Genomic DNA, 25,401 nt, shown 5'->3' with positions numbered 1-25,401 from the left:
ATAGCACCAACTAAATCAGGGGCGTCTAGTATAAATGTGCTAACAGGGCTAAGACCCTGCCTTTCAAAGATTAAAAAAAAAAAGACATCAGTATATGGTTTAATTTTTGGCATCTACATTATGAATAATACTTTATGGACTGTACTCTCACATGAAAATAATACACGCCGGAATGTGTAATTCTGCTTACACCACAACCATTTGCAAATTATCACACTGATTTAATTCATTAATGAACGATATGTCGCGCTTTAACGGATTATAGTTGCATTTGATGTTGTGGAACGTCAGCGAGACAAATGATTTCCTGCTGTTGCTTATGTTAGTAGCTTTATACAGTCATTCCCTCATCAGCATCTTTTTTCCTCTCTCGAAAAAGAAAAAATAAACGCAGCTTATCACATGACTGAGAAACTGAAAAGCGTAAACTCCTCTCTCCTGAAGATGGGAAACTTCCTGACAAAGCACTGACACTGGAGACTCCTTCCATAAATGTCACATAAACATCTGCTTACAGAAAACTGCTCCACATCAACAATTATGTTTTTCTTTGTTAAACGTCACATTTTTCTTCAGGTTTATTCGTTATAGATTTATGTGGTGCGTCTCCTGTACAAGTCCCTATGAACGAGATGTTACTATAGAAACAATAATGTATTAGAGGTAGCGCTTTCATATAAACCTAACCACAGCATGAGCCTTGCTTTTATAGAAAATTAACGCACACCTTCTGATTTGAGAATTCAGCCACGCTGTGGTATAACTGCATTCATCAAATGTTTTAAAATGGATTCTTTTAGACTTTTGTGGAATTCAGAGCAACAAAACCACCAACAGTCATACGAAAAATAGACAGAATGGTATGAAGGAGCAAGAAGCGAGGCTGGGGCTGATTTCTTTCTAGCCCAGACTGTAGATTCATGCAGTCTATCAGTGACAGTCGCGTCAGGTGATTACCCACAGAGTGACACGCACACTACATTTATTTGTCGTTTGAGCTCTTTTTCAGTCACCTCCGTAACACATCAGCAGCAGTGATTGAGAAGGTGCATGTGAAATACTAATGAGCATGAATGAGATGGATTAATTACTCGATCATCATTTTTGCCTAAGCTCACATTGTAAGTGTTTTTTGGTTCAACCCGAAAGAGTTACGACTTTTGTGTTTGTGTTATTTGGAGGAAATCACAAATGCAGCTGCCGACTTGCCTTTAAACGTATGTGTTATTATATATAATATAATGCAATACTCAGCCCTAATAGTTTCACTGTCAAGCTACTGATAGATAATAGATTTTAGCCTCTCATCTACAATCATGCCCAGCAATCACGGTACTAAATTCATTAGAAGATATCACAATATTCCAAAAATAATACTTGCAGAAGTAGGCGAAAGTGGGATTAAAAACAGTCCCATGCACATCTATAATATTTTCAGTATTAGATATAAAATGTGTGTAATGTGTATATATATAAAATTTTAGCCAGATTACCCATTTTCTGAAAGAATCACAGCTATTATTATTAGCTTTTTAACACTGAGTAACTGCATCATTACTCACAGTAACAACTGGCAGTGTGTGTGTTAGTTTCCTAGTATTTTGAAAGCAAAATTAAATCTATAGATCCTGAAAATGTCCTCAAGTACCTCAAGTACCAAACATCCCTTAAAATGCATTTAAAATAGAATCACTGTCAATTTTGTGCCAACTTGCTGTTTTTTTTAAAGAAACATACCAACTCGAGTATGAGTTCAGATTATTGCAATGTAATTAATGAAATAAGATGAAAGAGTGGATTATGAATGTGCAGCAAAAAAAAAAGCAAAGTTGAACACATTTTAATTCACATCAAAAACTCAACTGTTAGTTCCATTAGACTCATGATGATTAGCACTGAGATCGGTGCACAGGAAAGCATCACGTTCATGCTGTTACCAGGCTTGCTCACTACATCAACTGTAAGATGATGTATCCAGCACACAATGCGGGTCTTTTTTCCACACACTAGAGTACTATTTCAAAGCATAAAGATATGGTCAAAACAAATGGTGTCTGCTTTCAGCGTTGCTTGTAAGCTGAGAAATATTTTTTATTGATGCCTTGTTACAACCTTACCCCAAAGCCACAAGCTTAATTGTTTTTTAAACCAGCAATTCAATCAATCATACTGCTCCTAAAAGGCAAAAAGACTAAGAGATGACTGGATATCTCACATCTTTCCAAAAAAAAAAAAAAAAAAAATTAATTCCCCTCTAACAGATGAAGAGTAAGCAATCGTCTGCATGAGGCTGTTATAATGCTCAGACAAGGACTCATCTTCCTCTATTAAATTGCAATTAATGTCAAACAAGAAGCTTTGTGAATCCTGGAGCGTCAATAAAGGAGTAAAAGGTAATCTCTAGGTGTTTGCAATAAATACTGGTTTAGTCAGGCATGATTTGAGAGAGAGAGAGAGAGAGAGAGAGAGAGAGAGAGAGAATTAAGGAAACTGACCATCCTCATGAAAGACAAAGAGTTCTTCTGACTTGGGAGATCACCATTATGCTTTTCTACTCCGCAAAAACCAGGAAGAAGTAGTGCCTCGAGTGAGTATGTGTCAATTAAAAGGAATGATAACCTACACTTGGTTCACAGCATTGCCCTGATGTATTTATTAATGGACGCAGTCAGAAATGAACGAGGGGTTAGCTTGATGTCATTCCATTGTGATTTTTTTTAAGGGAATAAATTTTAGAACCCCAATTTCTTAAGATTCACAGATCAACCGCGTTAAAGGAAGAAGCAACTGGAATTCAGTCTATCTGTCAGATATTAGGTGATGAGGGACTGTGTTCGTGACTGTGACTTGTCTCTGGTTGTGATTAGGTGCTGAAGGGATTAAGATGGCTGCGAGCCGAGCAGTCTTTCGATGGCGGCGTTGATGTCTCCCCCCGTGGCGATGAGCGCCTGCAGGTTGGCCTCTCTGTTGATGAAGCCCATCGCGCTCAGCTGCTCCAGCTGCTGCTGGAAACGCACCTCTGGAGTCTGGGTCTGTGAGACAAAACAGTAACAACAAAACATGTTTATTTACCTACAACACAATGCAAATGGAAGGATCAGATGGACACTATGCAAATCAGAAGAATTAGCTTCAGACAACTGCACTCTGTGTGCTAAAGTGCAGTAGGAAGTATTCTACTTATTACAATAATGTTTATTTTTTTTATGCACCAGCTGATCCTAACTGCACCAGTTTGATCCTAACTGAGGGTGTAAAGACGTTCCTAAAACCATACGCTGAGTAGTTAATTTAAAACTTACCATTAGGGCTGCACGACATTGAAGAAAAATGCGATAACTTGTTATATAACGCGATATGCGGTCTGATAATGCTATAAGTGTGTAAAATCAATTTAAATTATATTTATATGTATTTTTATATTTAAAAACCTAAAATGACAACCAACGTACGTTTCATGTTCTATTGAGGAAAAGAAAGCATTCTCTTCTATCTCCGTCATCCTAAAACTTTGACTTTTCTTAACTTTTTATAGTATTTAAATCATTATCGCAAGCCCTTGTGATACACACATCGTGATATTTCGATAATTTTGATATATTGTGCAGCCCTACTAACTATGTGTAGAAATTCTGTTGTACCACAGACATTTAAAGTGAATTGTAACTAGTACTGCGTGAAGCGATCGTAGAATCACTAGCCAATCAGAAGCAAGATCTGACACACAGGAAATACTACATCCGTGATCATGATGCAGGCAAGTAATTAGTGTCCCTCTTTCCCTGTGTAGAGTTGCTTTTTTGAACCGTAGAGAAAATGAACAAAATGTAAAGCTTACGATTTAAATTATCAAGTATTTATTTTATACTGCCTTGTTTTGCTGCTTGGGCTCTTGGGCAAGAAATGTAACTAAATTTTTAACGAGCCGTAATGACAGCAAAATGTCGAAATATGCTGAGCAATTTAACAAAAACAAAAGTACATCAATAGTAAATTATTTAAAATCATTTGTGATCTTGCCAATACTCTCATTTTGCACTCATTGAGAAAGAAGCTCTCTAAGCTGGTTGATATTAAAAAAGAAAAAAAAAAAAAGCCTTTATGACTTATGTGTCTTGCAAATATTGTACTTCAGCGATGTGGCTGTCTGATGATCATAGAAATAAATAAATAAACAAACAAACAAACATTCTCATAACATAAGCAAATGCATTTACAGCTGGCGAAGTTACTCAGCACACGGTGGACTGTGCACATTAGAGCAGGTAAGCACTAGACTTAAGGCTTAGTTGAAACTATGTTATTTGGTGAAAGCATTTAATTTCAACTAGTTTGTAAACTCAAACTAGTCTATGACAGAGCTTACATTCAGCTGGTCCAACTGGATGAAACTGTATCAGTCTGGCAGGACCGTTATTCCGCCAAACTACTCACATTCTAGCTTTTGTGACACACCCACAGTTTCCTAATTATTCCAAAAGCCTGTTTAGCCTAACCCCTTTTATTTCACTGGTTCGTTCTTGTAAACTTAATCCGTCAGAGCTAGCAGTTCAAATCAACGACGACCGTACCGATGCGCTTCCGCCGGCGAACATCTGCAACATCTGTTGCATGAGCTGCTGTTGGGAGGAGTTGGTTCCTGCAGCAGGAGTGGAGCCCTGTCCAGAAGTTGGGGGTGGAGCACTCTCAGAAGAAGTCACGTTAACCCCTGTGGGGATCCCGGCAGGAACTCCTCCGGCAATCAGACTGCACGAGAGGAATGACACGCAGTTTAACAGCACGTTGTTTCTTCTGGAGTACACATTCTTACATCACTCCTCTCACTCTCACAGGTTTTACATTCACACACCCAAAGAACAACGTTTCATTTGTTAATAATCAATCAAATAAAAAGTATGTTTTCTCTGGGAATTTCTGAGCACTACTGTAATGGAGCTCAGCTTCTGCATACCTGGGCATGAGTCCAGGAGCTTCGGTCTGGAGGGTCTGTAGGCCTTGCTGTATCTGCATCAGAGCCTGCATGGCCCGAGGGTTCGTCATCACAGAGAGGGCTTCAGGGTTCTGCATCTAAAAACAAAAAAACAAACAAAAAAAAAAAAGTGGGCGAAAAACTACAACTGGTCCTCCGTGTCTTAAAAGCATTACTTAGAGAAAAAAGTCTAATTTACACAATGTTCCACTGCAAAGTTAATGGCGTTAACAAGTGTTTAAATCATTAATGTCAGCAATCCCATCCTTAAATAAAGATTTTTTTAAAACAGCAGGAGTAGTCTATATTCACAAATTTAAGCTCTAAGTGAAACTATTTTCTTATTCGCATCACTCTCAGTTTTCAGGTACTATTCCACTCTCAAGCTGCGGGAGGCAGAGACACGGCTGTGGCTCTTAGGGGTGTATGAGTGTGTGAGAGTGTGTGCGAGAAAGAGAAAGAGAGAGAGAGAGAGAGAGAGAGTGTGTGTTGTGTAAATTCAAACAATTCTGCCTCCTGTTATCTTTCACAGAATGACACTTAAAAAAAAAAAAAAAAGTGTTGTTGGTCCTAATGCACATCAGCAAGTCAGGTAGATTTTTAAGGAAAAGTGCAAGTCTTTATATAAAAAAAAAAAAAAAAAAAAAAAAAAAAAAAAAAAAGGCAAACATGTCTTGGTTGACTGACTACATTTAGAGAAATGGAAAACTGTACAATTATATTGTTTTGCCAAACGGTAGCTTTTACCTACTGTGCCAGAGCAAGTTTTTAATTTATTATTATTCTTTATTTCCAGTGTATAAAATAAAGAGTGCTGGATTTAAATATATTTCCTACTGCACATTCGAAGTACATTATAACTATTAGTAATATTTATACCAAAACACCATACGGTGAACTCTATACACGTAAGCAGGACCTACCTGCTGTAGAAATACTGGCAACTGATGTCTCATCTGCTCCTGCAGCTGGGGGTTTCCAGCAAAAAGAGGGTTGTTCATCAACACCTTGGGAGAGCAGGGCACAGGTCAGGTGGGAATAACAGGGACAACTTACTGGATAAAAAGCTACAGGAACAAAATCAGGGAATTTCTAGATGCTACTTTTGTTCCCTTTTTTGGTTAAAAAGCCCAGTGGTGATGTCAGACCTGCGAGGCGATGTCAGGGTTCTGCGCCAGAGACTGCATCATGCTGCGCATGTAGGGAGCAGAGAGCATGTTCTGCATCAGCTGAGGATTCTCTGAGATCTGCTGCATCAGGCTCTGCATACCAGGGCTGTTAAATATGCCTGCCCAAGTCACACAAACACAATAATCAAATTCTAACAGGCTACTTTTCTCACATATGCTAATCTGGTAACTTATGGAAGTTAGTGAGAGCATAATTTTGCACAATCGGTTAAGATATTCTTCAAAAAATAAACCTCCTACAATAACGATCATATTAAAACTAGACATAAAACTCAATATTTATTCTAATCAGATATCATAACCTTATTTTAAAGATTTCACATCACATTTCTCAGACATGACTGAAATGAGGAACTCGGAAGAGGTAGTGGAGGTGGTACCGGAGCCCAAGCTGGCAGAGTTGATGCCCAGGGGGTTGGAGACAGTGGGGGTGGTGGAGCTTGTGGTAGAGCTGCTGGAGGTGGCAGTCCCAGAAGAACTGGTCTCAGGCGGTCCCCATGGATTTGGCAGTGGCTCTCGGTTCTCTGTCCTGGAGGGCTGGGCCCCCGAGGTGTCTGTATTCCCACCTAAGGCTGAGAAGGGATTGTTTCCAAACTGTACAAACAGAAGGGTCGGGGGGTGGGGTGGGGGGAACAGACCTGACATGAGTAATCTTTATTCTGTAGAATAATATGGAGCAAAAGCATTTTCCAAAGACAACCTAGCTGTTATTGATTTTACAAATTACCACCAAAAAAAAAGAAGGGGGGAAAAAAAAAAATAAACCCTTCTTTGGCATGAAAATGTTTTCTAGACCTGCTCGCGTGCGGCGCTAAACATGGGCTCCTGGATGTCTGTGTACATCCTCCGGAGAGCGTTGTATCCCCCGGGGATGCTCTCTAGGTTGCTAAGCGCCCGGTCCTGGTTACGCATCATCTCTTGCATCATGGCAGGGTTCCTCGCCAACTCCATTGTCTAAATAAAGACACAATGATTCATTTGATCTCACACAAACTCCATAGTTTATAAACAAAACTTCATTATACAATTAGAGTATTTATGAATCTGAAGACAAATAATATCAGTGTTTCAGTGTTATGTAGATGCCAGGTTCTATATTTAGTTCGACTCAACTGTATCAAAACACACATTTCCTAGACTTTATTGATCCAATAACACTTTTGGTCCCAACACACAAAAATGGCTCTTAGTAGGTCAAAAGCATGACACAATTTGCTAATAACAGAATATTTACTGTATATGTCAGTAAATTTCGGTAGCTAAATCTCAAATAGTGTTATGCCGTGAACTAGTGAACGTGTAGGTTTACACTATCATTATGGCAGCAATGTGGGATTGGGCTTTTAATACTGAATATTTTAAGTAAATTAAACTTATAAAGGAATCTAACAGCCTGGATTCTAATTTATTTTCTAGTTAAAATGATTACATACGGTGCGACGTAATTACGATCTGCATGTGAAGAACTGCATGTGAAGAAAGCACACCTGCTTCACTCACCTGTCTCATCAGCTCAGGGTTATTGAGCATGTGTGAAATCTCGGGGTTTCGCTCCATCAGCTGCTGCATCTGCGGATTGGCCATGATCATCTGCCTCATCAGGTCGGGGTTGGACATCATGTTCTGAACCAGTGGATTCTCCATGATCTGCGAGAGCATCTCCGGGTTGGACATGAGCTGCCGCTGCATCTGCTGCTGGAGCTCCATGAAGTTGGCCGAGCCCATGCCCAGGTTGGCCAGACTGGACAGGTCACCGAAGCCAGCTGAGGACACGCGGACAAACACACAGCGAGTGAGTGGTCTACTACGGTTTACTGTCTATTTACCGGAATGACTCCGTTTACACCGGGCTGGTTTATGTATCGTATACATGCAAAGTCAAGTGATGAGAAAACTGTGTACCGAAAACATATTTTGAGCGATATTTAATGATCTGATGTTTGAAAAGAGATTTTGGTTGTTCACACTGGCTTGGAGAGATGCATTTACTCTTTATAATTCTCTCATATCTGCCTAAAATGTGTCTCAGACCTCATGAAAGTTTTCAAATGAATTTTGTGGCATTTACACTCGCATTTTTATGTTAACGATCCCCCTTACCATATAATCCTGATACTCAAAATGACTAACTGTGAGCACAATCACTGTGAAAACATTTAAGAAGGTGAAAAAACACTTTAAGAAATCTTTTTAAAGATGTCCTTTAAAATGCAGAATGTCTCTTATTTTCAGTTTTGTAAAATATATTAAAAATAAAGTGCTTCAAAATAATAAATTAGCATAATAATAATAATAATAACAATAATAATAAACATGTATAGTTCAGGGATCCTGTAACATTGTAATGGATGCGTTTAAAAAGTAATGTTATTTAAACATACACACACACACATTATATATATATATATATATATATATATTTATATATTTATATATAAAATCTAATCTACATATGAGAATCTAGCTAATTAAACATATTTAGTCGTTTTTATTTGGAAACAGAAGAAACAGTGCAAAAATATTGCCACCACATACTGCACTGACTTTTACTAACCTTTGTAATAACTTCTATTAATGTTTGGTTTTTTATTCCCAGGGAACACCCACCATTTCAAAAAAAAAAAAAAAATCCCCTGGCAGATTTCTTTTTCATTTTCAATTTGCAGATATTCCTGAGAACTGCATAGTAACTGTGCAGCTCTAAGACGTAAGCCCTTGAACGATCGCAGACGCAGTAACCACCCTGCACTCACTGAATATGTTGGATGGCTGCGAGGGAGCCGGCGATGGCCCGCTGCCCTGCGATGTGCCCAGGTTGCCAGCTGGACTGGTGTTCGCCGTGGCTGCAGTGCCGCTGCTGACCTGCGACGCACCAGAACTAGACGAAGCAGCCGTGGAACCTCCGCCTGTGGCCCTGAACAGGGATCACAACCATAAATTACATTACTGTGAATCAAAGAACGTGCACATCCTGCTCACCCGTCCATCCATCACAAGGCCTTCAGAGGTATAAGAGCAGAAAAGGGCAGCACAGCCTTGCACATCACATTATGGAGAGGCTCACAATTAGTCCTAGAATAATAAGCGCATTATTGTCATCTTACTTTTGTGCAGTTTTGATGACAAGGTGAACAGTGAGGCCATCCTTTATGCCGTGCTGAGTGAGTGTGTCGCCGTCTTTCAGGATTTTACCAGCAAAGATCAAGACTAATTGGTCCTGCTTTGCCTTGAACCTTTTGGAGATTTCTTCTTTGAACTATAGATGAGGAAGAAATTAATGTTAGAAGTATTTTATACATTTTTTTTTTTTTTTTTTAACAGCGTTAACCTGCACCTGAAAACACCTCAAAACAGTCAACAAACGTAACGGTTTAACAATAGTACCTTGTCAGTTTGTCCGGACATTTCCATGACATTCTTTGCGCAACAAAAATGTAAAGATTCATCATTGGGGTCAGAACGAGCTCATATTTGTACCATACTGTAAAGAACAGCTCTCCACAAACAAAGTAAAGGAATTGCACTACTACTCTAATCAAAAGAATAATTTTGAAACTGAATTTTTGAGAAGTCAGGAAAATTCCACACAATTCAACATTACTGCAATAAAGCGCATTTTTAAATCTACAACCAAATTCAGAACATTTATCTAGTTTTCAAAACAATGCATTCCAGTTCAATATACCCCCCCCCACACACACACAAAAAAAAAAACAGCTGAGTCACATCCAGTTAAGTAATAACATTTGCTAACCATAAGGACGACATTAAAGGGGGGGAATGAAAATAACAGTTTCTTTTATAAAGATGTTCCTTCATTATCATAATTACAAGTGGCTATGTTACAACTTCATTAACTACTTGTGTCTTAGACAAAAAAAAAAAAACTGTGCTGGCTTAAGGATTAAAACATAATTTATTGCTACTGAATTTACTGAGAATTAGCCTTGCGTTTCTTGACACCTGCTCAAACGACTAAAAATATTCATTTAGAAACATCTGTGGAATCTTCCAGCTAATATCCATCAAATCATAAATCTCAGATAATAAACAACTATGTAAAAAGTGTGACGAACCTAAACCAGTCTTCCTGACATTTCTGTTTTAGCTTCTTTACCAATATTTGCCCATTATTCCTGATACTCAGTGTAAAATAAAACACAGCGGGGCGTAATGTTGTTGGAAAATAATCAGCAACAGGCTGGTGTGATGAAGCGGAGTTACTGTTACCACACTGTAGTTTATTATTTTCCTAAAACAACATCCTGATGCCTTTTATTCCTTTATACTATTACAATCTCTTATTTTTTTCCAAGAGTGACACATCATTTTTTTTATCCATTTATAGTTGCATTTAATGTTGTGGAACATTGATGAAACAAGTTCCTGTTACTAATTCGGTTATAGCAGCTATAAACAGTCGTTTCCTCACCAGCATCTCTTCTCTCTCACTCTCTCTCTCTTTCTCGAAGTTAACAAGACAAAACAAAAACTTGTCATGGTACAGAGAAGTCACAATTCGTAAACTCGTCGGTCCTAAACGTACAGCTTTACCTCTGACTGTTACAAAGCGCTGACACTGGAGACTCCTTCCATAACATTAGGCTTAGATTATGTGGTGCATCCAACATACAAGTCCTTGTGAACGAGCTGTTACTATAGAAACGATATCGTATCAGAACAAGCACATTAATATTAATACAAACCTGTGCTTTGCAGCTGCACTACTGTCAGAGCTGCTGTTATAGAAAATTAATCAACACCTTCCGACCAATCAGATTCGAGAATTCAACAGCGCTGTGGTGTAACGTGGCATAAACTGCATTCTTCTGCGCTCAACTCGCAATCAGTGTTTCACAATCAAACCCAAGTAATTATAACATACGTGTATAAACTATCACAATTAACTTTATGGATTTTATTCTATTTTATTTTATTAACAAGTCTGGAAATATAAGAGAATATAGCTCTGTATATTGCTTTTAAAAATATGTATACCTAATCTCAATCCCCCTGAACTACAGTGCAGAAAATATACCAGAAATTTCTGTCACCAAAAAATGAAATACTATGATATATTATTATCAATATTATTAAAACCGCGATATTGTTGCACGATTCTCACACCGTGAGGGTTTATATCGCTCCGTCCATGAGCTCTGACGCGACGCTGGTTTGTGTCATTACAATATAAATGCATAAATTATATTAATATAAATGTTACCGGTGGGAAAAACACTGATATCGACGAAGCAGAGGCATTTTCAAGTCTAACTCACTGCCTTTCTTTCAATGACAATATAAATTAAAAACTAAAATCGACCAAGACAAAAAATAATAAACCAGCCTGAACCCTAAAAGCTAGAACCTTCTCTAAGCCAGCTAATGCTAACTAATCATTTAGCTTAGTTAGCTATTTACAGATACACAATCACAACATACTTTGACCAAATACATAAACAAAAAGATGTGTAAAATTATCGCATGTCTACTAACAGCTTTAAAAATCTATTTATTAATTATTATTACAAACCTTAAAATGTCAGCCTATATATGTTGCTAGTAAGTAAGGTTAAATCCCAAACCGCTCCCTACTCCCTGTATGGAAGTGCACTACTTGTGCTGTAAAACACGGCGCTCTACAGCCTAGCTAGTGTCCTACGTGTTTCACAGGGAGCCATTTGGGATTTGGCCGAAGAATCTTCCCGTTGGCCGCCGCCGCCATAGCCGGTAACGATTCGAGCTAAACTCACAGCGTCATCCTAAATTTATTATTATTTTTTCAAATCAAGATTACGGTGATAATAGTAAACTTTTCTGTGCGCTGTGATGTAAATAGTGATCTATGAAATCCTAAAAGACTAATATATGCCTGAATATAGGAATGACTGTGTCTGTACTTCCAAAAATATATATATAAATATAAAAAGCCGTCCTAAATTTATTGTCGTCGTAAACTAGCTAGCTAGCTAGCTAACTAGCGTCTCGGCTAAAGCGGCCATTCACGGCGGAGCAGCCGAAAAACCGCTGACCATTCCGGGTGAACTCCAGCCTACCTGTGCAACAGACGCATCTTCCGAGATCGCTATTTCCTCCTTATCCTTAGGTGTTTTGACAGTGACCATTATAATGGTCCCGCTGGTGGCAGCATTTTCCTCGGCGTTCCTGTCCACGGCAGGATCTGTGCCACTGTTCTCCGCCATTTTTTACTCCTCTTTTACTTCATTACATCACCAAACCGACAGGAATCGGAAAAGGAGTGCGAGACGGTTGCGTTTAACGCGTGTTAATGTCACAGCGCCCCCAAGCGGCATGGCGCATGCCCCCGCGTTCACCACTTCGGAAAATAAATAAATAAATAAATAAAAATACTAATATAATTAAATTTCCACGATTTTATTTTATTTGCCTCTTTAGTTTTGTACTGGAGATGTGAGCCAAAAGGGAGAGTAGGCTATATGAAGTACATTCAAGATTCAGCTCTTTATTGTCAAACATTAGGGTCTAAAAATCTGAGCACACTAGTAAAAATGCTTCATTACAAATTATACTGCTGACAACAACTTGAGTGAAAAGTAGAATCTTTGAAATATTTACATGAATTTCAGATTTTTGTCCTCTATTTTTCCCTCAGATGTAGACGGGTGTGTGATAAATGAAGCTAACATAAAGCTAGCGCAGAGTTGCGTAAGATGCTTGTCTAAAAATTAGCATGCGCTTGTTTCAAAAACATATGCTGCCTAAGCAATAGACCAATAGTTTGTATATAAACACTTTAGGAACACAGTGGATCTGGAGCCTAACCCAGGAACACTGAGGCGGTGAATACACCCCGGATGAGACGCCACTCCATCACTGAGCTCCATACACACACAGGCACACGCACACACACGTTCATACACACACTCATACCTACTGGCATGTTTTTAGAAGGTGTGAGGAAACCTGAGAACCCAGATGAAACCCGCATGGACACTCAGGGAACATGCTACACAGGCAGCAATGCTACGTGCTACATTACCATACTGCCTTTGTACATAAACAGTTTCATTTAATACATATCAAACTGGAATGACACAAGCATAAGCTCCATCACATCTACTCCACAAACCCCCTCTTTTTTTTTTTTTTTTTTTTTTTAATATTTAATGTAATGCTTTGGTTGTTGCTGGTTGTTAGTCTAAAATCTACTTTTTTGACAAATCATTTACCATCAAACATTAAACATTTTAGTAAATGACATGGATGCTTAAATCCGGGATTCCTGGGAGTTCCTGTAAGAGTGTAAAAGCATCAGTAAGCCTTGGCCCGCTCTACTTTTCTCCTGGATTTAAAACGGCTAATCCTGCATCCTAGCTAACAGTAGTTAAAGCTAGCTAATTTAGCTATGTTTCCCATCTTGTGAGAGCTGAAAGGAGTAGATCAAGTGTCCAAATCACACAATCACACATAAAAAAAAAAGAAAAGAAAAAGTAAACAATTTTTTTAAAAAAATGGACAAACTGACAGGCAGCAGTGGGTTGTAGAATGACATTTTCATTAAACTTATAGAAATGTTGTTAACAGAGCAGAACAGAGCAGAGTAGTGGATTGCAAAAGACCACCATCCAAACTCCAGTCTGAAACCATGGCTTTTATTGAGACTTACCCTCTCTGCAATCTAAAACACGTCACATAACATCAAATATCAAAGCATGATAAATTACCTGACTAAATGTATTGCATACACACCCTATGTCTTTTGTTTAAAGCCTGTGAAACCTAACAGCAAACACATTTCGCCTTGCTTTCTCAGCCAGACTGGTTCACCTCATTGAGTGAGTACTTTCTCTTACATTTTCTGTAGTTTATGAATTCCACTACATCTATACATCAAAATAGATGAAAGATATTCACATCCTGTAGATAGTGTTTCAAAATGCTTCACTTGGCAGGAGTTAATCCAGAGATAACGTAGGTTTAAAGTTCATAAAGTCATTGTAACAGTATCACAAATGCTAAAATCGCAACGCTTAAAAATATCTTATTAATTAATGCTTTTTGTTTAGTTCATTAGCAGTTGAAATACGAATTATTGTTTTTTATCCCATCTACATTCTAGACATATCTCTAATTACGAAGTGAATGTGTTGTCGTAAAATATCAAACTTTTTAATGCCTTGTACTTTTCCTCCATTAATTATAGGCAAAGATGAAGAAAACGAATGTCGACCAAATCCTGTGTGTGTCATTACTTATTCTGTAAGTATGAAATAAGATGCAAAAACATGCAGAATGTGCCACGTGAACTGCTTTGTTTTGTTTGCAGATAATATTACTTTCCCTATTTATGTCAGCAGTGCTTTATAACCTTTAACATTTCTACAGTTTGAATCCACCTCAGTTCTGTTCATTTCAGTTAATTCATTTCATAGTACGCTTTAAGAGAACGCCTTACTGTGCCTTATCATAATCTTTTATGCGTGTGTATTGACATAGCAGTTATCTTTAATGATAAGGTGTACCAAGGCAAGTACAGGCTTGCACAATGATCACGCAGCTCAATTACAAATACATTACATCCCTCCATAGCCAAAAATTTGAAATTTTCCCCCAGGCTGCTTCCTGCAAAGATGGAAAGTCACAGTCCGGCTTTCAACGATAAGGAGCAGCTCATCCTTCCCGAGTCCTACAATATCGGCTGGATGATGGAGCTGGATGGTGACACTCTCCTGTCTGATATCACCATTCCTGGAACGCATGACACCATGGCACTTTATGGAGGACCCGCAGCTGAGTGCCAGGCCTGGAACCTGGAGGACCAGCTGAAGGCAGGTATCCGCTACCTGGACCTCCGAGTGTACGCTTTCGAAAACACGCTGTACCTCATGCACGGGATCGTTTACGAGCACTCGACATTCACCAAGGCTCTCGACACACTCAAGGTGTTCCTGTCGGAGTTCCCAAGCGAGACGGTTCTCGCCCGAGTCAAGCCCGATTTGTTTGATAAGAGTAAAGTTCAAGAATTGGTTGAAAAGCTCATCGAGGGCGATAGCAGTGTCTGGGTGAAGTCTACCATACCACGACTGGATGAAGTAAGAGGCAAGATTGTGTTTGTACAAGAAGACAGCTTTATGCTTGGCGTGCCTCTGCTGGAAACCGACACCAAGGGGGACTACAAGGTCGTTCATGTTAATGACAAGGAGAAAGAAATCTCTCAGCACCTCAATCTAGCCATGAACGAGTGCGGAGGAAATTCTCTCATCCTCACCTATTCCAGTGGCACGGGCATCGGCACGTTTGAAGGCATGTTTCTAACACCGAAAAGGGTGGCTGAAAAGATCGACCCTTGGCTGTATGATTATCTGCAAATGCTGCTTGCTGAGGGGTCTACACCGTGTTTCGGGATCATAGCCATGGACTTTCCAAGCTTTGACCTCATACAAACGGTCATCAAGTTTAATAACTAGCTTTGCAGGGTTGCTTCAAATTCTAATCAAACTTAATGGTTAATGTTTTCATGGTTTGCAAATTTCTACATCAGGATCCAATTATCCTTTTATTTCTATAATAGCTAATGAAGACATTTCTTGCATGCATTTTACATAATAACATCAATCTCTTTCTAAATAAGTCTGTTAATCCTGTCTTACCTCTGTGGCACCTACTGGAGTGTTATTTTTTCAACCTGTTTAACTGTGATTGTAAATGTGATTGTATTGCATTCTGAAAATAATAGCAGTAAAATGACTTTTGCTGTTGCTTTTGTATGTCGTTATTTCTCCTGGAGCTATTAATCTAGTACAAGTAGCCAGTGAAATGTCAAGTATAATTCAATGATGTATAAAGCTTAGAGTAATACAATGAATTACAAATAAAGAGAAAATATCAGGTTTGATTTAGTTTACCCCAACATGTTAATTAATAGATTAACTAACACACATGTACTAACATGTAATTAAGGTGATCGTAATTCACGCAGGAATTCATAAGATTAACGTCGTAGTTATGTTTAGCTCTGTTAATGATTAGTACCTTACCTCATCATTAGTTTATATTTAAGTAGGTATTAATTCAGGGATTAATGCATGATTATTTATATACTGTTATTATAATAGTACTCTCAATTACTGAGTATTTTGAGTGTGTGTTTCACTGGGTCTCATATGTGACTGTCAGATGCTTTGTGAATCATGAGACAATGGCATAAGAAATAAACAGATTTCCCCTTTTATTCATAGCAGAGTGGCTCTGTGACATTTGTATGCTTATGCCACCATCTACAGGCGTGGCAGCATAACTACTGGACCTTTTATAGGAAACTAAATTCCCAAATAAAAAACTGGTGAATAAGAAGCCAACTTCAGACTTGTTTAAAGAGATGGATGGACGTGTACCTCAAGAGGAAGAAGACTGTACTCCAAGTCATTAAAAGCTGTTTCTGTGGCTACTAAACACACTTCGAAATAAAGTCAAATGAGTAGGACAGATTATTTTTTTAAATTAGCCTAAAAACTACTAAATTATAATCATCACTCTGCCTAAAGTTTGCCTTAATGCAAAAAAAGTATTTTGGCTAAAATGGAAGGAAAATAGTAGTAAAAAGAAAAATTCTCTTGGACCGCAGACACCCCAACTTTTCTCCCACACTTTCACACAGAATCCCATGACGCATACTACTGTAACAAAATAAGCATAGTGTTAGTTTATATCATATTCAGATGTTTATAATTTGCATAAAAGGTTTGGGACAGCATAGGTCAGGTTAAGTGGAAGAGTATTACATAATGAATGCATGAAGGGATGCATGAAAGTGTGGTTAAATGATGCACTGATGAATTTTATGTGCATCAAATGGTGTTTTTATGAAGCATCTTAATAAGCAGGGGAATAAGGGCAGACTAGGAAATACAGAACAATACTAAGGCCTACTTCTGAGTATACAGAGATTTTTTACTTCTGTTTATATTTTAAAGATGAATAAATGAATAATAAAGATGAATAAATAAATGATAAAATACTACTTACCTGTCACTGTTTTTTTAAACTGTCATTTTTACCTAGAAAATATTGGCTATTAATTTGGAAAATATCAAAACCATATCATTGGTGTTTATTGCTGTAGAAATGGATTTATGGAATGTTACACAAGGCAATATATTAATATGTAGTCAATTTTACCTAGTCTGTTCAACCTTTGTTCAAACCATATTAGAATATGTTGAAGATGAATTTGGAGAAAATTTCATTTATTGATTATTGATTACTTATTGATTATTCATTAATAACTACGCTAGAAATAAATAACATTTTAAACATGTCAATGAGGATGAATCTGCTGTACCAAAAATATAAAAAGAAACATTTCTTAAACATTTCAATAGTATAATTTCATGTTATTCATTTTATATACATTATTTAATTATTAAGTACTAATACTCAGTTATTTAATGGTAAACGCTAATAAGATTTTAACTGCACAAAAACCTATTTATAACAATATACGCTAATAGATCTAGATAAATAGTTCTTGCACTAATTTTGAGGGGGAAAGTCTGTGGCAAAGCCTGGAATATGTCTAGCCAGGCTTCTGGTCAAGTCAGTTGGCTTTATTGTCATTTTAACCATATACAGCTGGTGCAGTACACAGTGAAACAAAAGAACGTTCCTCCAGGACCATGGTGCTACATAAAACAACACAGAAGTACATGAGACAACACAGAACTCAATAAGACCTACACAGGACTACATAAAGTGCACGTGTGCAAACAGCACAAGACAGTACAATAATTACTAAAACAGGACAATAGGCACAGTAAGAGACAGTGCAGCGCTGACCAGTTCGTTTGTGAGTAAGTGTCAGATGTGACAGGTAGTGCAAAAAGATATAACAATATAATGATAAAAATGCTGTGAATGTAAACAGTGTGTACATTAGGTGTATCAGAAATAATAGGTCACGAGCTGGGAATAGGTTTACTAAACCTTAGGTTTATTTATTTATATAGGGGTTAATATAATGTATGAACATTGAAACAATATCAAACTTCTTTTCAACCCATTTTTCCTTCTTTAGAGCCTAATGTGTACCTGTCAAACCTTAGTGCTTTTCTGTAATGTTTCCATAATCAAGTGCTATGAAAACAACAGCAACAAAGACAACAACAATCATAACGTTTTGTAAAAACGTAGAATCCATTAATTAATAGGAGCCTGGAGAATCCAAATTGAGCAAATAGTGTAGACTCTGCCATCAATATATTTAGTTTGATCTAAATTATATTATTCTGAGTGGATACAAATGTATGCTATTTTGTGAGAAATATAATAAAAGTGCTCGGGGTTGAAATTATTGGCTTCCTCCACTCTGTTAGAGCGACTGACAGCATGCACAAGGCAGTTGGGAAGACTCTTGCACAGAGACTCAGCCACAGATTTCATATCACCTTTCTCTTTCTCTATTTGATCTTTTATCTGGCTCTTGTTGAGTGGTTTAGGGTCTGCAGTGAAAGATACCACAATTCTTATTTTATTATTGCACAAATGCTCAAAATAATTGACATTTCCACCATTTACACGGTGCCGCTTGCCAAACAGAAATCTCCCAAGTTTGCTGTCATCATCTTTAAACACCCTGACTGACCACGAGACCCAGTCGTACTTCTTGACAAGGGCATCCAGTAGGAATTCAGTAAACTCAGGGTCGACACTGCTCTGCTTCTCCTTGAGCTTCTGATCTATGTCAATCTCGGCTTGCTCAGCGAAGTTGTTCACACATTCATCCACTGCCGCCTTCATGCGCTTCTCCACGTCCTCCATGCGTTCTTGCCATTTCTTCACCATATCCTCTCCAACAGTCCCTTCCTTTAATGCAGTGTAGCCCATCAATGCTATGATCCCAACCACAAACACCTTCTTCAGGCAAGCACAGAATTCCTCCACTGCCCTCCTGCTCCGCTGCTCAGTGATCAGTATCGTGTCCAGCATTGCATGTCCAGAGGTGTTCTCTTTAGTGACGGCATCGTACAAGCAATCAAGGTTCTTGTCTTCCTCATATTCCTCAAAGTAGAGGAGGAACTCGTCTATCTTCAACTTCTTAAACTTGGGTTTGGCTGTGAAAATATATTTAAACATTTCATACTGGTTGATTATCTGTGTGTAGAACTTAAAGTTCTGGAGGTTCAACGATGATCGCTGCAGCACCAGCTCTGTTTCTTTAATCTCACCCTGGACCTTTTCCAACTTCTGGTTGACACTTTCAAACTGTTCAGCAAGATACTTAGCCTCTTTGCCCTCTGGGTTGCTGAGGAGCTCAGCTGAGACCATAAAAACTGCCTCCAGGACGGGATGGAACTGGCCTACAGTGTTTGCCAGGATCTCACAGCCTTGGCCTAGGATCTCCACGCCCTTTTCAATCTTGTCCTTATTCTCCAGAATCCATTCTGTCAAACCACTCATACTGGATGTCAGGAAAGAGGTCCTGTCTTAATCCGTTAAGGGAGGCAAATGTTCTTTCTGTAACATAGCAAGATACGTCATTTAAAAACTTTTCTCAGACAGGTTATATCAAATCAAATCAAATTTAGAAGGTAGCTGCAGTGAAAAAGCTACCAATACAATAAATATTTATGAACGTGGGATATGCCATGTACGTTAACAGGAATGTTGATTGTGTGGGTGTTGTGCAAAGAAATCCAAGGTCTGTATTTATATATCTATGTATAAATAGTCCCGGTTCTTTGAGATAATTCCAGTATTAGTGAGATTAGTCATTTGTTGGTTGCTGGGGTGTTGCTAGGTGGTTACAGTGATATTCCAGGTGGTTGTTAGGCTGTTGCTAGGTAGTTGCTATGGTATCATTGTTATTTGCTAGGGTATTTCCTTAGCAAGCCTCAGAATCTAGTCCTGAATATGCCTTTCAGGTTTTGTGTGAATCCATTTAATATTTCATGTATTGTAGCTGTTTGACTAAAGTAAGCTCTGCCTCGCAATGATTCATTCGCAGGTGGTGGCAAAATTCTTTACAAATATAAACATGTTTTTATAGTCTTTGACGGACAGGTCCTCAGAAATCTTGTTAGAGTCATTGTAGATACTCAGGAATTACAGCTGTTTGAGTGAATTAGGCTCCTCCCCATTAGAATTGAATGGCAAGTTGGGGTTATATTGTTTATAGATCTTTTTTGATAATTATTGAGGGTCACCAGTTGACACCAATTTTGTGAAGATGGGACAAAAACTGTAGGAATAGTTCACAAAAGTAAAGCTTTGCATATTATGCAAATGAGCTAAAAATCTAAGTAGATGGCTCTAAACGGTGTAATTTGAAATTGTCCCAGAAATAGACTGCCGCAGGGATGACGTATTTCTGTAGGCTGACCCGGAAGTTAGCATCAGCCTGGTTCCCTGGACAAAAAGCTAATAGGATTTTTCCATTGGTTTTTGGATTATTGCAGAAAAGAAGCTCTGTTACCAACTAAAGTTTATGATTCTTACACGTTTTGTTCATTATGATAATCTTCACACAAATCTGAACACAAGTTTTATGAATTTTGAAGCCTAAATACAATTGCCAGACGTAAAGAGCTAAAGTTAGGCTATAAACGAACTACACCACAGTCGCATGACTTCAACGTCACCACCACTAAGCTTCCGACAACTCTTTCAATCTTTATTTAATAACATGTTCCCTGATAAGGATCCACTGGACTCTTTTTGTGGTTGAGTCTAATCCCCACTTTTTTGGGGAATGTGTCCATGTTGCATTATTTTGGAGAAAATTCCGTTTGTTTGTACGTGTAGTGATGAGTTTTCCTGTTCGGCGTGATGACGTTTAATGTCCCCGACAACCTCTGTTGTCCCATTTAGCCACTTCTTAGCAACCGCCTTTTTCAAGACACGTAAAAACTTTAAAAAATCAGGAGTGGGGTATTACTGATGTATTTTATATCATAGAATAAAACGTAAACATTTCGTGAGCTTGTGTTAACCATAGACCTTATTTCAGGCATTTAGCAAAAAAAAAAAAAAAACACTATTGTTTTGGAACCGGAAGTGCTAAAATGCTAACTAATTTCCGGGTTTTAGGTTTCATTTCTGCGACACTATAGCCACAGAATATTTGTCTCTAGGCCTCGTAGTTCTCAAGAGATGAGTTAAACAGTAAATGGTGCATTATAGCGCCACCATTAGGCCAACCAGGCTCACCTCTCTTTTCTGATTAGAGGGACAAACTACTACTTAAGCTACAAGTTTCATATTTGTAGCACCAACGGTTTAATCTGCACAACCTAAAATTAAAAGCACCCCTATGACTTCCCTATGGAAACTTAAGGAAATTTGGAGCATTGCTGTGTTGCAGCTGTAAGTCTGATCTTTCCCAAAAGCAGAAGCACATCGTTCTCATATAGGTTCTACATTTCTGCTAAATTTCGTGGTTCTGCATCAAAAATTGTGATCCGTGAAAGTGGTACAAAATTGCAGATGGAATAATGATAAGAAGAAGAACAGAATGCTGGCTCTGTCAAGCCAGCCTAATAATAATTTAGGAGTTTGTAATCAACTTGTGAGTCAACAATAAATGTATATTGGCAGCACTGGGGTAAAAAATAGCATCTTCAAGGCAAACATTTAAAAATTCATTTAAATTAGGATTGTGGCTGTGTTTAATTTTCCCTTTGAATGTTTTTTAAAAGCTCCAAACCTAAACTAAACAGAATCCAGTGTCAGATTGTCAGCACCAAGACCACTGCCTTTTTTGTTAGCAAGGTTTTTTTTTTTTTTTTTTACCCCCAAACCACATCTTTGGTTACTAATCCTGCAACACTGACATTGCAGACAAAGTGTTATGCAGGTCAGTATTTACTTAAGCACAAGATCTGGCCATCTTACAACCTTCCCTTATTGTATCTAACCAGATATTAGCAAATACAATCCACAATGTAGATAAGATAGGTACAAAGATCTCTATTTTATGCCACTGCTCATTGAGCAAATAAAAGCAAAGAAACACAAAAAGAAAGAAATCAACACAATCTGAGAGGAGGAAAAGGCTTACAGTTAGTCGGTGAAATGTGCAGATGTGCCCTCTGTGGTGTTCCAGTGAAACCCAGCTGTGGTGAAGAGCTGCAGCCTCTGTGGCTTTATAGCTTTTATTTATAACCTCGCACATCCTGGCACTCCCACACAGGATGAGCTCCACCTCTTCTGAGCATGCCTAGGAGCTCACTCTGTGAGGGATGGGTAAAATCCTGTAAACATGGCCTCATTCATAGGCTTCTACTCTGCTCTGTGAAATGGTTCGACACAGCACCAACTGTCCTGAGCAACAGAAATATTTTATGGCATTGTGTATGCATTTTATGGCATTGATTTCAATAAATTTTCAATTTCCGTGAAGGAAATAAATCAGTAGTAATGTAAAAGTAGCTCATACTGATTTGTTTGTATATTTGGACTACATCTGACAGCAGACAAGTTTGGGCAGGTGTCACATGACTTCCCATTAGCGTGGGAATTAGCCTCAGGCCTTCTATATCAATGTTCTTAACCATTACTAAAAAAGAAAAGAAACAAATAAGATTGTTGTCTTCCAGAAAATAAGAATATTTCTCCAATATTTTTTCTATATTATCAAATGTGTGTTTATTGCATAGCTGTCATTTTCCAGAGAATAAGGATGTGGGAACATCTTTAGTGTGTTTAATTATGTTTAATACATTTTTATTCTTGTGTGTTAAATCTAAATTCTGAGGAACCATACATGATTAAGATAAGCTGCCAACTAGTATTCTATTAATCATTTTTTTGGTCATACAATCACTTGTTTATTGCATCATGACAGGAGCATTATTTGAGAAAAAAACATCTGAGTAAAGAGTAAAATATTGGGATTCTTGTTGAATTTTGGATTCAGATTGGTCTAAAGGTGTTTAATTTTTTGACTATTAAATTTCTATACCAGCAGCTTTGACAGTAGTACAGCTGCAGTGTCATGTAGACTGCGATAATGGGCCACTGACCCGTGTGGTCACGGTACAGAGATTAGCATTTTGTGCTTTACTAAAGCTTTACTAAAATGATACATGTTATGAAAGCAAAGTGCTATTAATGAAGGTAGTTGACTTTATAATATGGTAAAAGCATGGGCTTGCCCATTTGATGAACTTGGACACCCTTCTAGTTGTAAAGTCTCAGAACTTTTTTTTTTTTTTAATTCATCAAATACAAAGTAACTGTGCATTACCACATGCAAGAAAATGCTATTTTTAAAATAGTTTGGGGTAGAGAAGAGGAATATGACTATCTTTTCAAAGGTGAGGAGCTTTGCAAACTGGGATACAGTAGTTGCTTTAACTTGAGGCTGAATCCCAAATTGCATCTTGTACCCTATTTAAGTGCACTCTGTAGTGTATAGAATAATGGCTCTTGCAGCCTATGTAGTGCACTCGGTTATATGTGGAGCCTCTATTTGGGCTGGAAGGAGAAAATAACATCATAAACCTCATCTCATCTGGTGTCAGTTAGACAATTATTGTTGCTAATAACATTTAACAATATTTATTGTTTTTTTCTCTCTTTAATGAGACAATTTAATGACTTATAGTCTGTCTGGTTGGTATTGTGCCAGTGCCAAAACACTCCTCTCCAGCGTGCCTAAATGACTATCGCCCTGTAGCACTCACACCCATTGTGATGAAGTGTTTTGAGCGACTGGTCCTGGCTCACCTCAAGACTTGCCTGCCCCCCACACTGGACCCTCACCAATTTGCCTATCGAAGCAATAGAAGCACAGAGGATGCTGTGTCCACAGCACTGCATTGTGTGCTCTCCCACCTGGAGAACAAGAACACATACGCAAGGATGCTGTTTGTTGATTTCAGCTCAGCATTCAATACAGTCATTCCCTCCAAGCTAATCACTAAGCTTGGGGATCTTGGCATCAGTCCCTCCCTCTGCACCTGGATCATGGACTTCCTGACCAACAGACCTCAGAATGTTAGGTCAGGCCACAACTGCTCCACCACCATCACAGTCAACACTGGCGCACCCCAGGGCTGTGTGCTGAGCCTGTTCCTCTACTCCCTGTTTACTCATGACTGCAAGCCTGTGTATGGATCTAACTCCATCATAAAGTTTGCAGATGACACCACGGTGATTGGGCTCATCAGTGACAACGACGAGTCTGACTACAGGGCAGAGGTGGAGCACTTAGCTGCATGGTGCGCTGACAATAACCTGCTTCTCAACACTAGCAAAACCAAGGAGCTCATTGTGGACTTCAGGAAGGAGAAGAGCGTGCCACATGATCCCATCCACATCAATGGCATGGCTGTTGAACGTGTCTCCAGCTTCAAGTTCCTAGGGACCCACATCTCAGAGAACCTGTCCTGGTCAACCAACACCTCCAGCCTGATCAAGAAGGCCCATCAGCGCCTCTTCTTCCTGAGGACAGTAAAGAAAAACCGCCTCTCCGCTGACATCCTGAGCAACTTCTACCGCTGTGCGATTGAGAGCATCCTTACCAACTGTATCACAGTCTGGTATGGGAATTGCTCTGTCGCAGACCGGAAGGCACTGCAGAGGGTGGTGAAAACCGCCCAACGCATCACAAAGACTCCACTACCTGCTATTGAGGTGGTCCAGAAGAAACGCTGTCTACGCCGGGCACGCAACATTCTTAAGGACTCCTCCCATCCTGCCCACAGTCTTTTCCAGCTCCTCCCCTCCAGGAGGCGCTACAGGAGCCTCAAGACCAAAACCAGCAGATTTAGGAACAGCTTTTTCCCTACAGCTGTCTCCCTACTGAACTCTGTCCCCCACTGAACTGTATATAACTTTATCTAACTATATATACATATCTGTATATATTGTTCATACCTCATCTCTGTACTTGTACATATTGTTCTTACCAGGTCTTTCAATTGCCCATCTGTACATTAGTATAGCACATCTGTAGATTAGTTCATACTACATCTGCATATTAGCATTAGTATAGCACACCTGTATATTGTACATATTACATCTGTATATTCCTGCACTATCTTAATTTAATTCCACTTATCTCTCACTGCCCTTGTCTGTACATAACTGCTCTTAACTGTACATTCTGTTTATTTACTACTGATTATACATACTGTTTATACTGTACATTCCGTTTGTTTACTACTGTTTATACATACTGTTTATATTGTACATTCCATTATTTACTACTATTTTTTGCACTACTGATTAGATGCTAAACTGCATTTCGTTACTCTGTAT

General features: G+C 38.5%; 3 protein-coding genes across 4 annotated transcripts; 1 reads left to right on the top strand and 2 right to left on the bottom strand.

The window, feature by feature from the left end:
* Positions 1-1,824: 1,824 nt before the first annotated feature.
* On the bottom strand, positions 1,825-12,399 carry ubqln4 (ubiquilin 4). The gene is made up of 11 exons (XM_026924439.3): positions 12,216-12,399; positions 9,264-9,415; positions 8,913-9,073; positions 7,660-7,922; positions 6,955-7,113; positions 6,540-6,753; positions 6,118-6,257; positions 5,893-5,976; positions 4,952-5,067; positions 4,572-4,746; positions 1,825-3,032 (listed from the first exon to the last, which is right to left on the bottom strand). The coding sequence occupies exons 1-11, from the start codon at positions 12,360-12,362 to the stop codon at positions 2,880-2,882; spliced, it is 1,764 nt and encodes a 587-aa protein (XP_026780240.1). The 5' UTR covers positions 12,363-12,399; the 3' UTR covers positions 1,825-2,879.
* Positions 12,400-13,830: 1,431 nt separating this feature from the next.
* On the top strand, positions 13,831-16,483 carry si:dkey-152b24.7 (1-phosphatidylinositol phosphodiesterase-like). 2 transcript variants are annotated; one of them, XM_026924441.3, is made up of 3 exons: positions 13,831-13,976; positions 14,345-14,400; positions 14,756-16,483. In XM_026924441.3, the coding sequence occupies exons 2-3, from the start codon at positions 14,351-14,353 to the stop codon at positions 15,606-15,608; spliced, it is 903 nt and encodes a 300-aa protein (XP_026780242.1). In that variant the 5' UTR covers positions 13,831-13,976; positions 14,345-14,350; the 3' UTR covers positions 15,609-16,483. The 2 variants fall into 2 exon arrangements, with proteins under 2 accessions (XP_026780242.1, XP_026780243.1); XM_026924442.3 differs by lacking the exon at positions 13,831-13,976 and having other exon boundaries at positions 14,131-14,400.
* Positions 16,484-17,726: 1,243 nt separating this feature from the next.
* Positions 17,727-22,349, bottom strand: LOC113532585 (uncharacterized). Its single transcript, XM_026924006.3, has 2 exons — positions 22,196-22,349; positions 17,727-19,653 (listed from the first exon to the last, which is right to left on the bottom strand). The coding sequence occupies exon 2, from the start codon at positions 19,594-19,596 to the stop codon at positions 18,421-18,423; it is 1,176 nt and encodes a 391-aa protein (XP_026779807.3). The 5' UTR covers positions 19,597-19,653; positions 22,196-22,349; the 3' UTR covers positions 17,727-18,420.
* Positions 22,350-25,401: the final 3,052 nt, after the last annotated feature.

Source organism: Pangasianodon hypophthalmus, chromosome 22 (genome assembly GCF_027358585.1).
Source record: "Pangasianodon hypophthalmus isolate fPanHyp1 chromosome 22, fPanHyp1.pri, whole genome shotgun sequence".
Taxonomy (NCBI): Eukaryota; Metazoa; Chordata; class Actinopteri; order Siluriformes; family Pangasiidae; genus Pangasianodon; species Pangasianodon hypophthalmus.
Note: the sequence above shows the minus strand (reverse complement) of the source record. Positions and strands in the feature narration are given on the sequence as shown.

What these genes read in the sequence shown, in the direction of transcription:
- LOC113532585 (XM_026924006.3), bottom strand. Translation starts at nt 19,596, where the DNA reads ATGAGTGGTTTGACAGAATGGATTCTGGAGAATAAGGACAAGATTGAA.
- ubqln4 (XM_026924439.3), bottom strand. Translation starts at nt 12,362, where the DNA reads ATGGCGGAGAACAGTGGCACAGATCCTGCCGTGGACAGGAACGCCGAG. An exon ending in CTCTGCCAGCTTGGGCTCCG is followed by an intron (nt 6,258 to 6,539) that starts GTACCACCTCCA and finishes TGACTTGGGCAG; the next exon opens with GCATATTTAACAGCCCTGGT. An exon ending in TCGCCGGCGGAAGCGCATCG is followed by an intron (nt 3,033 to 4,571) that starts GTACGGTCGTCG and finishes TTTGTCTCACAG; the next exon opens with ACCCAGACTCCAGAGGTGCG.
- si:dkey-152b24.7 (XM_026924441.3), top strand. Translation starts at nt 14,351, where the DNA reads ATGAAGAAAACGAATGTCGACCAAATCCTGTGTGTGTCATTACTTATT. An exon ending in TGTGTGTCATTACTTATTCT is followed by an intron (nt 14,401 to 14,755) that starts GTAAGTATGAAA and finishes ATTTTCCCCCAG; the next exon opens with GCTGCTTCCTGCAAAGATGG.